The sequence below is a fragment of the Gymnoscopelus braueri genome (genome assembly GCF_963280865.1).
Source record: "Gymnoscopelus braueri genome assembly, chromosome: 19".
Classification (NCBI taxonomy): domain Eukaryota; kingdom Metazoa; phylum Chordata; class Actinopteri; order Myctophiformes; family Myctophidae; genus Gymnoscopelus; species Gymnoscopelus braueri.
The window spans coordinates 30,562,888-30,578,222 of record NC_137621.1 but is presented as its reverse complement, the minus strand read 5'-3'; the positions used below and the strand labels follow the sequence as shown (position 1 = coordinate 30,578,222).

The window sequence follows — 15,335 nt, the reverse complement described above, 5'->3', positions numbered from 1 at the left end:
ATTTTCAAAATGAGCAAAAAATAGACCTAAAAGCGATGCATTGTGTATAAAATAACCACTTAAGCCCTAAAATAGGGCTTAAGAGGTCAAATAAAGATATGACTGACATATATATAATAACTTAACGTATTGTGAGCTTGTAGATCTGCTATTTTTGAAAATGTTTGAAAATATATGGAACATGGAAACAATGATGATTATGCAAAAACAGTTGTGATTATTTAAAATAATTGCAATTAGGCGATTATGTAATAATTGTGACAGCAAAATCAAGATGATACAAATTCATAAATAAAATGTGTTCCTACAACAACTACTAAGTAATAAAAGGTACTTTCATATCCAGTGTTAAGTGGTACACGATGCAAGGCTTTCTTTATAGCTTTGAATTTGACTTCCGTAGAGATTATTTTACTCATTAAACCTTTGCAATGTTCTAATAAAAATAAAAGAATAGTAGCATTGACTTGAAATAATGTTTTGGGTAAGATTTAAAGCTACAATCCTTAAGTTTTATGTTCGTAGTCTCCCTCTCCCAATGGAGAGGGATAACTGCAACGATACAATAAAGATGGTAACAAATCTATTGCCCATTCTGACTGCTTCAAAGTTCAAATAACTTTATTGACATTTTCAACCAGTAGGTGTCCTACTGGCGGGGTAAACATTTCTCAATGGAAGATAGGGAGACTACATATTGGTTATAATGTTTTATTCATTAAAATAAATCTCGAATTGTACCTTTAAGAACTATACTATAATCTGAGTACCTTGCCCAGTTTACCACAGTAATACAGGACTGGCAGCCCTCAGTCCATAGTACATATGAGAGATATATGATGACCGGACGAAAAGATAGAGGCGATGGACAAAATGCACATTCAAAGTCAATATTTAACACATCAATTTCTCTCCATACATTTCAAAACGGGAAGATGGCAGGCCAGTCCACTTTTTTTTTTATTGAGATAACTGGAAGACTGATAGGGAGATGGCATAGAGAAGGCACAGGTGAAAAGGCTGACAGTAATATGTTGTTGTTGTTTTTTTCCTTTTCATGTAAAGCACTTTATAACTTAGAATTTGAATAAGTGCTCTATAAATAAAGTATATAATTATTATTATTATTAGGGGGCCAAGCATGTGCTGCGTAGGACCCCAATTGTTTTTGTTAGTTTTATTCTTCCGCCGTTTTTTGCAGTTCTGGCTTAACCGTGCAGTTGTTTTTTACGAAACCCGGCAATATGGTAGTGCTATGCCAAACATAGCCAAGAAAGAAACCATTGACCAAAAGGGTGGTGCTATAGCACTCAATTGAAAAACACTAACTTTTAACAGGGGCATGGGGCATGACAGAAGGCAAAACTTTATGCTTTTCAGCAAACTTAAATAGGGCTGTTGTAGCTGAATGCGTAGAGAGGACGCCTGGGAAACAGAAGGTCACAAGTTCGATCCCAGGCCCCGGCAAAACCGATTGGTCAGGAATAGGGATGAAAAGCCTAATTAGAATACTACAATTGTTTCTGTTGTGTGGATGAAGCAGAGAATTGGCAAACTTTTGTCTTGATGACTGAAAGAGTTTGAAATATGCCATTATAAACAACATAATAATTTTAATATCTACAATCCCTCAGGACTCTCCTCAGCTGTTTCCAATGCTCATTTGTTAATCGCATAGTATTTTTTCTCTCAAGTTCAGTCTATTATGTTTCTATGGCTTATTGCGCATATTGCTTTTTCTTTATTGCATATTGCATTGCTTGGTCCTGGTATTGCTGCTAGCAGCTATATTTATTATTATTATTGGGCAGAATAGGCATGCGTGGCTCCAAGGACTTAATGGCATATTTAAATGTATATCTCTAAACATACCTTAGTTGTCACCACTGGAGATGTGTGTGAAATTCTATTATACCATCTTTCTATCAAATCAATAACCTCCACACATTTCCTTGTTTGTAAGCGGCAGAGGTAATGAGAGAAAACAGTCCTGTTGTGATTGCACTTGCAAGCAAACAAGCAGATTTGTTTTTTTCAGAAATTGATGCTTTCAGGGATGCTAACAGGATGCTGTGGATGTCTCCAGCAGTGATGCATGTCTCCAACTGTTGCTACAATCTTGTAAAATGAGACACAGGCACTTCTGCTATGGGCAACTTCAGGCAAATATATAGACACAGCCAGAGGCACTCTGGGGTGTTAAGCGCATAAATAATAATTGTGATGTCCTGGGTATGAATCCGATTCTGGATCTGTGCTACACTATTCTATCTAATACTATGTCCTATGTCTATACTATAAACACGTTTCTTTTGCTTAATGTTTTACGTCAAGCACACTGAATTATCTTGTTCTTGAAATGTGCTATACAAATAAACTTGCCTTTCTTAATAAAGCACATATGTATACTACGTATATATCTAATAAAGTATATACTGTTACACTCAGTGGCCACATTAATAGGTAGTTACACCTGTTCATTAATGCAACAACCTACTCCTCCAAACAGAGAGTGATGTGGCTGCAACTCGGTCAGTGTATAAAGTATTGTATGCTGAAAGGGCCAAGAGGTTCAGTTACAGTACCATCATCAGAATGAGCAGGTGACGTGATGTAAGTGACTGTAAAAACGTGGTATGATTGTTGGGTATGAATCCGGGTACCACAGGTGTCCTTGAGGGGGTTCCCCAGCTAAATGACTGATAGGTATGATAGGCATTGACCCTTATGTTACACTCTCAGAAATAAATTAACATCCCGAAAAGGCCATACATTCTACATTTTCAGTGGCTGAAAGTCACATACACAGCTGAAAAGATGTCCAACGCATTTAAGACTTCATAACCACACATCAACTCAGAGCCTGAATAGCGGCTGGCACTTAATTATGCGAACCGGAAAAACATGAATGTCTGTATCTGTCTGTTCGCCGGTCTGCGAGGGATGCACCTCATCTCCGAGTGTAGGGGGGGGGGGGGAGACGTGTGCTGGTCCTGATTGTTAACCCAATCCGTCGGCTTAACTGATTGGCCGAGCTTCTTGTCACATTTATGTTGTGTCGCAAAGACGCCAACATAAGTGGTAGCGTCAGCACCCACATAAAAGTCATTATGAAACACAACATAAATGAAACGGAACATAGAAGCAAGCATGATACGTTTCCAGATCCTTTTTCTACTACAATGAGTATGCCTCCGTTTGTATCAGTATGTTTTGGAGAGAGAGAGAGCCTATTACACCCATGCAACAATCTGTCTAATATCGTCTTATTCTGATTCTGTACTGGAACCTGAACACGCTGATCGTCAACAGCGCAATTGTAGTTCCCTTTTCCAGAAGGTGGCACACCCATTTCCGGTTCCAGGTTAGTTTCCCATAGCTTCATATGTGTTTCTGGTTCAAATCTGCAGCTGAGCCAATCATAATTAAGCTATGAGAAACTGACCACGGAACTACGATTATGCACAGAGCCTATAACTCCGGCAACGGCGGACAAAAGTGGTCAGCCATCCCAAATAAAATAATCAGTTTGTGTGCGTGTGTGTGTGTCCTTCACGTATCTCGAGAACCGAGAGAAAAATTGAGAGAGGAAGGTTTCATCTGACATCAGACCAGAGAGCGCTCAGCGAGAGAGACAGGTAGGGAGAGGAAGAAGCAGAGAACCCGGCCAATGCTGCGTACTTAAACCCGAGCATGCTGATCAACGCATCACTTTGTGACACACACACACACACACACACACACACACACACACACACAATTATTATCTAGGCTCTTGGGTGAAAGCACTTGACAATGCTTTTTTTCCCCATGGCTTGTGTTTTTCCATACTGCTGTTGATCTGGGAAATAAACATCTTTATTTTACACTAGAGCATTCTTCAGACCTGTGCAGGAATCATCTGTGGTAGACTGACACTCGCTGAGGTCCCTGAGGAAGAGCCGCAGAGAGAGTGACAGGCAGAGCAGAAGGCTGAGTCTGGCCTCGGCGTCAATCACATTAAACAGCCCCCGGATTAGTCAGCCCAAGTCAGGGACAGGGGACAGACAGGGGACACCTGCTACTAGTCTGGAGAAAAGCGCCATCCTCCCATTTCTTTTCATCTCTGAAAACAACGTTGTGTAATGTTGTGGGGTGAAGAAGGGTGTTGGAGAGCTCCCTGTGCAATGTCACTGTGATATTTGAATCGTAAGATGACAATATTGCAATGTTCAATGTCCTGAGAGTCCTTGAGTAGTGACATTTTGCAATGCTGTCATTTTATTCAACAACAACCAAAAAAATGGGTGGGTGGTGGTGGGGTGATCGAAAAATATCTGATTACCGGTACATTTTACCTATGTGACAGATAGGATTGGTCTCATCGCAGTCAAAACTGCTTCTGCGTGGGTGTTTAGATGCAATGGAAAGAGGACGTCACTAAGATCTGAGCCACAAGGTATGCATGCGTCAATAACAAACAAATAATCAGTCTCACAGCAATTCCATCAATGAAATTCATTAATGTCTATTTAATGTTTGTACATGCATTCCTAAAAAGGAATTCGTCCTGGTTCTAAGTCTAACTCTTCCTCAGTGTTAAATGCCTATTGCATTTCTTAAAGGGAATTTGTCCTGTTCTAACTCTCCTCAGTGTAGAAAACAACGGACCCCACGTTCATAAATAATAAGAAAACATGACTCCTCGTCCAAAATAACCAAACTTTTTGAATACCTTTTGTAACTTTAAATGCGACATCGATACGGAACCAAGAGGCATCACCTTTTGACACTGAGCCCTTATGTTCCAACCGTAAGAGTCTAATTCCTCAGCGTGAGCCTGGCCTCCGTCTCTCTCTTTCACACACACACACATTTTTATTACAATACTTGTGAGGACATTTTTACCTTTTTTGGGCATTTCTAACCTGACTGACTACGCGCGTGAGCTTTTAGCTCTACTATTTTCTGTGCGCAACACCAGCGCACAGTTGAGTACTGCATAAATCAGGCATAACTCCTACCCCGACCACTAAATACTAATCCTAACCCCAACCTGAATCTTTTCCTAATTGTAAATCTAACTATTTTTTTGTGTTATCCTTTTAGCCTTAATGTCTGACTGTACCATGTGCTGTTTACGTTTTTGACTAATAAAGTATTCAATCAATCAATCAATGACCAGGGAAATTGTCCTCAACGACTATTTCTCAAATTCTATTACTATTATACTTGTGGGGGCATGTGACCCACACAAGTATAGTAATACAAGCACACCCACACACAGACACACACACACACACACACACACACACACACACACTCACACTCACCTTGTTCAGCTCTTCTATCCTTCTGATCAGCAGGGGGTTACTGGACGAGTTCTCAAAATAAACATAATCTGTAGAGGAACAGAGAGAGAAAGAGAGGCAGAGAGGGTGAGAAGACAAGGAAAAGAAAAGAATGTCAGTCACGATTCATTCTAGAAGGCAGAACCAGACGGATACATTGGCCAGACCGATACATCGGGCCGGTGTTTGACTTTTTTGACGACATAAGGTATCAGCAATAGACCATATTCACACGGCGGCCATGTTCCTATTAAGTCAATGAAGTGCCACCCCGTTTCCACGGAAACGGGGTGGCACTTTCAATGTTAAATTCCAATATGGCCGCCGTGTGAATATGGTCTATTATACAGCCGATGTGTCCTGATTTTAAACCTGGCATCCCTATTTTGGGCATGTCATTGTAGGCAAAAAATTATAATATTTTTGAACAGGGCTTTTATCTATCAAAATGTTAGTTGTGCTTATTTTTAATCCATTTGTTTGCTTATAAATTAAATATTCTCCAATGGAAATGGAAAGTTTGTGCAATAAAATATCGGCTAAACTTAAAACATCAGTGATCTTTGGGCTAGGACTCTCCAAAATCATGATCGGGCCCAAAAATCTGGCATCGGTCAGGCTCTACTAGAAGGTCATCCAACCACCAACCAGCCGGGCTGATTTTGTTGGAACAGAACTGCGACAGCTCAATTAGTGCAGAGGAAAAAGCAGTTACCGACGGACATCCACCAAAATGTTGGCTTTGACTTGATTAGGCTAATTTCATAGCCAGCAGTTTCATCTGGGAGGTCTGACTATCAGAGAGATGTTTGGGAAGAGTGAGGAAGACAGTGTCACACAAATAAAAACACACAAACCAATCTGTCCTAGCTCGTCAGGCCCTCCATTCACAGTGTAGCCTTGTATTTCCTCAGTGGGTCCACATGCTGTCTTTGTCCTCTACCTCCTTTCATTCCACCCCCTTGGGTGTGTGTGCGCGCGCGAGCGTGAGCGTGCGTGCGTTTATGTGCAATGTAGCTGCACTGCATGTGCTTGTCCAAGTACACATTTGTGCAACGTGCATGTGTGTGTGCGTGTGCGTGTGTGTCTGCATGCGCGTGCATGACCACTGGCACTGCTCCAGGCCCATTGGAGGCTTAGCTCTCCCCAGGACGTCCCCACAGACCCCAGGCTTGGTAGGGTGCCTTAGCCCTGCGTGCATCTTGGCTGAGCACTGTCTGATTATACACCACACTTGGTAGGCTGCCTGGAGCTGCAGCTATCCTCCCCTCACACTAACCCCTACCCCCCAACCCGCCAGCCAGCCTCCCTACCCCCCCCCCCCCCACCCCCCTGCCCCAAGGCCCCGGGTGACTCCATCGAGCGGGCCTGAGATCTCACAAAAACTGATGGCAAACGAGAGGATAAACAAGGTCTTCAGATGAACAGGGTAAACGCGTACAGTATGCATGCACATTGCATTCTTACAAACCCTACATACGTATTTGCACAGAGGAACAACATTCTCCATGATCCTGCCTCTCTCTGCTCTAGTCTCCACCTCCTCAGTTTCATTACAACAAACTTGGGCGTACGGCCGTACGCTGTGCGAGGTCATCGTGCAAGCACAACACACTGGCATATACTGGGTAGCCATTAAGTCCAACCCATTGCCCAAACCCGACCGGAATCTAAATATATCCTATATTATGGCACTGAGGATATTTCTAACTGTAAGCGGCTCAGCGGACATGTAAAAGTATAACTTCCATAATGTCTGCATCACTACACGAAATGGACACATTCAGTACCCTTGACATTGCTAAGAGAGAGAGAGAGAGAATGGGAGAAGGAGATGGGAGAGCTCATCAGTGCATGCCTGCCTACTCTTTACCCTGTATTAACTTGTCATTAGACTCTGCTGCCAACGTGACGTCTCGGTCCCACTGATGAATGCCAAATAGGCCAACTTGAAATTGAGCAATGCCGATACTGAGGAGCGAAGTGAAGATATCCTCCAACGTGCTCCGTTTTATACCACCCAATGTTCATAAGAACCCAGATAAAAAGAAAAAGGTAATTTCACGCTTAATCTTAGGGACTGGGGCTCATGACAAACCAGAGAGAATGAGTGCGATGAGAACCTGATGAGAGTCCAACGATATTGGTGTATTTGGCCGTGACCGTCAATGCACCCTTTCTCTTTGGTGAAGTGGTGCCCACTACCTAGCCTCGATCTCCAGGCTTTTATTGCTTAGTTTTGCTAAAAAATAAAAGCCTGGCCCAACTATAGCCTGTACTGGGTATGAGGAAGTGTTTCATTTCCCAACCAACCAGAGTGCAGTGGGCGTCGCTCGTAATGTTGTGTTAACGGGGCGGGGGTTGACGGACAGATCGGTGAACCAATGGGATCAGGCGCCGTCTCTCGCCGGCTCTATACACACGCCCCTTTATACACGAAATCAGGAGGGTTGCAGCAGGCTACCCACTACCTATCCCTCATTCTTTCTCGTTCTAACACCACACACAAGTTACGGCTGGCACTCGATATAAAAACAAGAGCCCTTCTTAATTAAGTTCCACTCTTACTCCTACCGACAGCAAAAGAAATACGGGAAGCTAATGGTTGTGTATATAAGTGAGAGAATTGAGTGTGGGTTGTATGAGTGTTGAGTTTCCACCATGTGAAAAACTGAAGCCTCGTGGTGAGCAAAAGGGAGAGAGTGTGAGTGAGAGACAGTGAGAGTCTATCTGTGGGGGGAGAGAGTGAGAGAGGCCTGTAGGCACTAGGCAGCGCCACTCAGTCTCTCCGTTCCTGCCAGCCCTCCCGCCATCTCCGTCTGCATGTGCCCACAGCCTTCACTGTGCCCCCCATCCCCCGCTGCCAGCCTCGACCAATCGGCAGGCCCCGGCGCCTGTGACATCACAGTGCAGTCGAATTTTGTGAGAGCCAATCAAGGCATGTTGCTGAGCCCCAAAAGATGGGAGTCTGCCGGGTGAGATCAAACCAGGCCAGAGAGACAGACAGACAGCGAGAGCGAGACAGGGGTGCTGATGAGAATGAGAAAAAAATGAGTGTGCTGATTGGATACGGGAGACAGAGAGAGAGACAGACAGACAAGACAGACAGACAGACAGACTGACTGATAGACAGACAAGCCAGCAGGCTCACAGAGATATGAGCGAGAGAGAAATGGCTTAGTTGGAGAACTGAGCAAAAAAAAAGGATGTGAGAAAAAAAGACCATGAAAGAGGGAGTGAATGAATGAATGACTGAGTGAACAAGTGAGAAGAGTTAACGAGAGTGTAAGGAAGTGAGTGAATGAGACAACACAGGAGAAGACATTGGAGAAGGCAGTAGGGCAGAGACAAGAGAGATGGGTAGCCATGTTGAAACAAACAGAGATGTGGAGCTTGAACGGACGGATCAAACTAGGTAGACACTTATCCCCTGCTTGTGGACCCCCGGGCCTGATCTGGGATCACCCGTCTGGTCAATATATTTGATACTCAACAAATGTTTTATTAATCTAATATTTGATTTATTTCAGACAGATTTTTCAGCCTAGATGTCGACTCTCACGTCTTTGACTGACAACATAATCAAGATAAAATGCTAAGAAGTATGAACATTGACTGCACTAGCGAGTTCTGCCCTGCAATGGGGCATGTATGCCTTTGGAATGACAGGGGTACACAATAAATCCTCAGCATTAAGTTGACTTGGAAGTAAATTAACATTGGGGATTTTAATGTGTAGGCTCAAACTATAAGTATCAAGACTTTGAGAAACTTAGGCAATAGGCTATTTTCACAGCAGATATTGTGAGGTGTCATTAGATGGGTAAAACACAGCTGCAGGTCTTAACATCAGTTCTGGGTCAGTTTCATTTAGGTGCTTCTGTGTGCCAGCCAGGCCAGCATGATGTTAACTGTACAGAAGTTGCCCATGCTGACACTCAGTAAAGTCTAAATTAATACAGAGATTTAATGATTTACATTCAGCTGCGCTTACCCATTTGTGACACATCAAAATGTCAGCTGTGAAAGATAAGAGAACATCCACCCACACAACGAGAATGACAAAACTCAGTAGTCTACACATTTACGACAACATGAGCGCTCGCACACAAGTGTGCACCCACCTTCACGCAAACATACATACACACACATTCACAGATCCTGTTGTGCGCCAGAACCACAGGACAAAAATCACGTCTCTGTGTGGCATAGGCATGGTATGGATGGAGGTTACTATGGCAATGGCAGGTAATTCAATCCCCTGCTGAATCAATCGCACACCTCTTTTTCACACTTTCATACCACTCGCTTCCATCCTCACAAGCCTGTTCAACCTAGATAGAGCTGCACACACCACATGTCTTGTTTGTAGATTAAGGCCATCACTGCACCCAAAACTAGCTCTCTACCATTTCCTCGCATGCATTTCGGCTGACTCATAATGTGACCATCTCACCTCAGACAATAGATAAATCTTTTGGTTGGAATTCTCTGGTTATCGTCAAGATAGATGGTTAGTATTCAACTCTAGAACTAGTGCTGAATGATCCACTTGTGTACTCTTTGCAGGAATAAAACATGTCAGAGTCTTTCAGTTTGGAGGTGTTTTGAGAGGAAAGAGGGATTGAGGCAAGATATAGTGGTAGTCACTGTAATAAGTGCCCCCCCCTTCACACAGTAAAGTCCTCAGTCTTAATTTAACTCCTGGGTGTAAAAATCGACCTGCAGGGGTCCAATTATTCACTGCAGGTTAAATTAACACTAAGGATTTTACTGTGCAGCCATGCATTCTTTCCTGCATTAGTGCTGCAGCACTAGTAATGCAACTTGTTCTTGTTCAAATTGCACTGTAGGACTGAACGGGAATAATTGCAACGCCAAGCGGCCGACTCTCAACAGAGCATTTCTAGTGCTTTCTTGCAGTTCAAAGGGATCAGAATCCAAATAATTTCTCTCCAAATAGGAAGTGGCACTGCAGCAAATACAAAACACTAATTCAAATTTGGGTACATACATGTGTAGGTAAAGCAAAAAATGTCACCCCCAGAATTAAATCCAGTTAATAAATGTCTTGAATCAATCATACACACCATACTTGTCAGGATGCCTGAAAGCAATCGCAAGTCTTGGCTACTCCATTACTGTACCACAACTAGGCGTTAGGAATGAGCACCAGTCACCATGCAGGTGTGGTACATTTTTGATAGGACCAACAGCAGTTAACCAATTTGATCAACTCTTCGACCCCCATTAACTGGTTTGAAGGGTCATTTGACAAAGCTACTGCAGCCATTAGTGACACTCATATCGAGTTAGGTTCTCTTCTGACAAGGGAGATGACAAAACTCACATGTTTTGTGTAACCAATACTTTCCCTGTATACGGAGGGAAAGCACTGGGCTCAGGAACAAGCACCACAAGCTCCGGAAGAATCGCCTGTGGCCCATGCGGTGAAACAAAGACATCAAGGCCTACTGAGCCAGCCTTTGTCCATGCTTCACCCACAAGGGAAGTCACTGCTTTTCTATGATGATCCAGCATTGACTTGCAAAGTGTCAGCCATCTTTAGAAGAGCCTGCTTTGTCTTGATGCCAAGCCGCCGAAGCCAGATCGCGGGGAAGTGGAGGGCCAGACCAGGGAACCTGCAGTGAATCTTGGGGCATAACAGTATTTCTATCTGGTCTAGAGAGCCTAAGTCCTACTGTATGACTGACTGCATAACAACGTTATAGTAGTAGTACTGTCGAGTAACATCATGATATCAAATCTTAGAGTTCTTCCGAGTAACAGATGCGTTTACGTTATGGTACAAGAGGCCTGTACCTACTTGTGGCATTTCAATTAGATCGACCAATTGAACATAGCCTAAAAATGGCCTAAAAGCGCTTTTGTCGATATTATATACAGTATGTCACCATTGTCACTAAACAATGTCACTTTTCCTTTCAAATCAATTAAATGAATCAAACTTTGCAAGAAAGCCCAACTGTGCCAGTATTACAAAAAACACCAGTACTGTTCGAGAAAAGGGCACAACACACATACTGTCTGTCTCTGTGTGTTGTACTGCCCTTTTCTCATCAGTACAATCAAACACAATCCATAAAATTAAATCACACAATTCAACATCAGCTTTACTTTGTCGCATCACAAGTCCACGGGTGTAAAAGAGTGGGTGAAATTATTATAGTACAAACTTCTCACAAATTGTAGTTACAATTTAAATGAAATAAAAAATAAATATCAAATATACATGAAGTGTATATTCATGTTATAGCCTATCTTAACTACAGGGTTCCCACACATTTTTACCAATGATTTTCCAAAACTTCTCCAAAACTTTTCCAGAATATTTAACCAAATTTCCAGGCCTAAATAACAATCATTCAGCGCAATAAAGGAGTCTCTTACTCCTATGTGCAATGCCTAAAGACAGGCAGTGTAGCAAAAATAAAGCATAGAATATAGAATGGTATAATTCCATTCCAAATTTCGTACCAAATTTACTAACTAACTACGCAACACTCTGCAGCATGTTGTAAGCTTGTAGATCTGTTATACATCACGTCCAGTATACATTAGGCTGCAATCACGCAGCCCGTTCGGTGAAAAATGTTACATATTTTGTGTTATATACATGTTTTGGAAAACGCTTTTTATAAACAAAATCAATAGCCAAAAACAATGCATAGCCAAATATTGTTCGAGGATATTCCAGGACCCTTGATGAATTCCAAACCTTTTCCAGGACTGGAAAAGGTTTTTTATAATTTCAAAATATTTCCAGAAATTTCATGACCGTGGGGACCCTGTAACTATAATGAGATGTTTTTTTACTACTGTGAATTACAAGGGAAGCAACTGAGGTTTAAGAGATGACTTTGTTGAATTCTGACTATATCATCTTTCTACGCTGTTGAAAGATTAGGCTATTCGAAAATATGAATCTTTTTCAATTATCTTGTGAGGAAGGGATGCCCTGGGGTGGAGCATGAACAAGTGAACTTAGATCTAGTACTTGACATAAATCCCAGCACTAATTGAACTCCAGTTGTCAGAAATTCAGAACATGGTCAAACCGTAGCATTATAAATAGAGTAACCTACACCTCTCATAGACTAAATGGTGCTTTATCACCACTGTGGTACAGATCCTATCCCTGTGGATAAGATACAGGCCAGGCGAGTCCCACACTAAAGAGATCTTTAGAACAGAAGAACATGACCTCCAAACTACGCTTGGTCACCTGCCAGCAGGTAAGGTCGGTAAGGCATACAAACTGGCCAGCCAGAACCAAAATGTATCACCAATTTGACTGGAGGCAGGTGTTAATTTCCCACCTGTCCATAGACCCAACCTGTTCTCACTCAGGCAAGCCTGGCAAGGCCTTCTTGTATTTGAATAAACTGTGTGTTAAGATCATTGTAAGGTACATATACATATGTATTGCCATGAAACCTTCTGCCATGTCTCTGTTTCACTTGGCCTGCAGGCTATGTATGTCATTCCACATACAGTTTTGCAGGGATTTGCATATTTAAAACAAAATGTATAAGTCTTCTACGTTCTACTTGCTTCTGTAACACGCCTGTACATTTCTCTATGTATTTGAGATATGAATGCACTATTAGCTGACTGTCTCCATTTCAAGGATAACAGATTGCTGAACAATACATGCATGAAAATGTTTCCGTGACTAAAGAACAGGCTGAAATCACAGAACCACACAAAACGCATCATGTATCCACATATTGTCCATTTTGATGCTGGTTGCATCCTGAGGCCATCAATTCCCATGTTGACATGTTCGCTTCCTACTTGTCTGGTGACGCTGACAATGTGTCATGGTCAAAGTGAAAGGAAAACATCTTCATTGTGACCTAAAGTAATATGTGATGTGGAGTCAGTATCTTTCAGCTTTGAAATTAAAACGTACCACCAGTCATTTGTATTGACATCTGAGACCTCTGGTCCTTTCTCATAACAGAACGAACCAGGTGAGTTAAGTCACCCTCTCAGCTCCCCAAGAATGATCCACCACCTAATTTTAGCTATTACACAACTGTTATCAGTGTTCATATGACATTAAAAAAACATTACACATGGAGTACATGGGCAGTGAGTGAATAAGAACAGCCTATGCTTATGTGGGAAGGCAGAACCAATAGGGTCAAATCTTCATTAGAAATGATCAGATAATAAGAAGAAAAAAACAATATCAGCCTGCTCAAGACAATGCATGACATAATAGTCCACAACTTATTTTAGTCTGCAGAATTATTCTTCCAACCTTATATTTCCAGCTGTACCAGGTAAACAGGCTATATAAATGGGGGTCGTCTAACTTTTTTGAGCACAACACATGTAGCTCTTGCTTAGTACCTTAAAGCATTGGTTCTCAAAGTGGGGTTCGGGGACCCCCAGGGGTCCTTGAGGGGGTTCCCAGATAAATGATGGCTTGTTATGAACCAAATGGACCCCTTATGTGGTTGTACTGCAACTCTGAGAGTGTACACATAGAACCAAATGGACGTGTCCATTTGGCTCCATTTGTACACTCTCAGAGCTATGGTGGTCCATGGTCTAATGCAGGGGTTCTCGAAGTGGGGTCCAGGGACCCCCATGGCCCTATAGATCAAAACATCTTGACATTCTTTGAAAATGTCTTATATATTTTCGAAAATGTACACACCACAAATCTAGTATGGGGGGGTCCTTGGCACAAAATCTTTTCAGATGGGGGTCCGCAGCCAAACACACATTAATTTAGGGGTCCTTGACAAGAAAAAGTTTGAGAACCACTGCCTTAAAAAGTGGGCATCTGCTTGCCCTGTCCTGTCCTGCTCACACTTGGGGTAAAACCTAAATCCCACCAGTAGCCTGTAGCCAAAGAGCTGACACACCAAACTTTTAGAAGCTGTGCACACACTGTTAACTTAAGGTTAAATATTGAGGGGGGAAAAAAAGAAAACATGTGCTGTTACTTTACTGTATGGACGCCTTTAGTAGCACATTTAAGCATTTCGTTTAGGCACGAACGCGATTTAAAACTAAAAACAAACCAACACAAAAGAGAGAGGGGAAAAAAAACAAGAAGAGAACCACTGCTCTTCATCACCATCCTCCTCCTCCTCACACAGTCACCATCATCATCCTCTCTGAAAAAGCACAAGGTTGTTTAGCTTTAGGAAATAAAAGAGGAAGGATAGAGAGGACCCCGCTGTGGGAAAAAAAACACCAGCGACGAATCGTTCGCGAGTGCGAAGTAAAAGGATATGGAAATGTTGTCCCCCCCCCTTCTTACCTCCAACCCGGTACATGTTGGCTGCCATGACCGGCCCGGGTCCTGGCGTCTCCAGGTAGACTAGAGGGGTACTGTCTAGTTATGTGTGTTACCACTGCCTACCGCCGCTCTGTGTTGGAAAATGGTGGATTGATCAATACGAAGCGGCGTTGCCAGGTTCTGCGGGAGAAACAAGCAAACCCGGGTCTAGGAAAGCAAGCCCAAAAAGAAGTGACTTATTAGGCCGCATGAGCACTTTTAAACCTATTATTGCATCGGCTATTTGAAAATAGCCGATCTACAAGCTCACCACGCGTCGCGATGCGTTGTGAGCTTGTAGGTCTGCTATTTTCAAAAACTCTTGCAAATAAAATGTGGAATATTTTATGGAAAATTTGAAACATTCTAACAACACAAAGGCTCCCTGGCACAAAACATTTTCATGAAAATATTTGAGAACCACTGGTTTAAATAATAATAACAAAATGTGGAAACAAGCCTAAATAAGCAACTACACTTTAGAAACAAGCGCCAAAAACTGCAACCCGCAAACTACCAATATTTACAAGCGACTTTACAGAAAAACAAGCCCACAGTCGCTTATAATAAACCGACATGGCAACGCTGATACGAAGCGGACTAGCCAAGGGATCTTAAAGAGACAGCGCACATATTATATTCCCGTACTACCCAAGTTTGGTGCCCCGTCGTCCTTTATTAAT

At 42.4% G+C, this 15,335-nt stretch overlaps 1 protein-coding gene across 5 annotated transcripts in view; it reads right to left on the bottom strand.

The window, feature by feature from the left end:
• The window catches only part of mta1 (metastasis associated 1), a 56,477-nt gene extending 41,723 nt beyond the window's left edge, over positions 1–14,754 (bottom strand). For all 5 annotated transcript variants that reach the window (XM_080415004.1, XM_080415005.1, XM_080415007.1 and 2 more), the window contains exons 1-2: positions 14,635–14,754; positions 5,313–5,380 (exon numbers count right to left, since the gene is read on the bottom strand). In XM_080415004.1, the coding sequence (XP_080271130.1) occupies positions 5,313–5,380; positions 14,635–14,662 (96 nt within the window). In that variant the 5' untranslated portion in view covers positions 14,663–14,754. The remainder of the gene's footprint in view (positions 1–5,312; positions 5,381–14,634) is intronic.
• Positions 14,755–15,335: the final 581 nt, after the last annotated feature.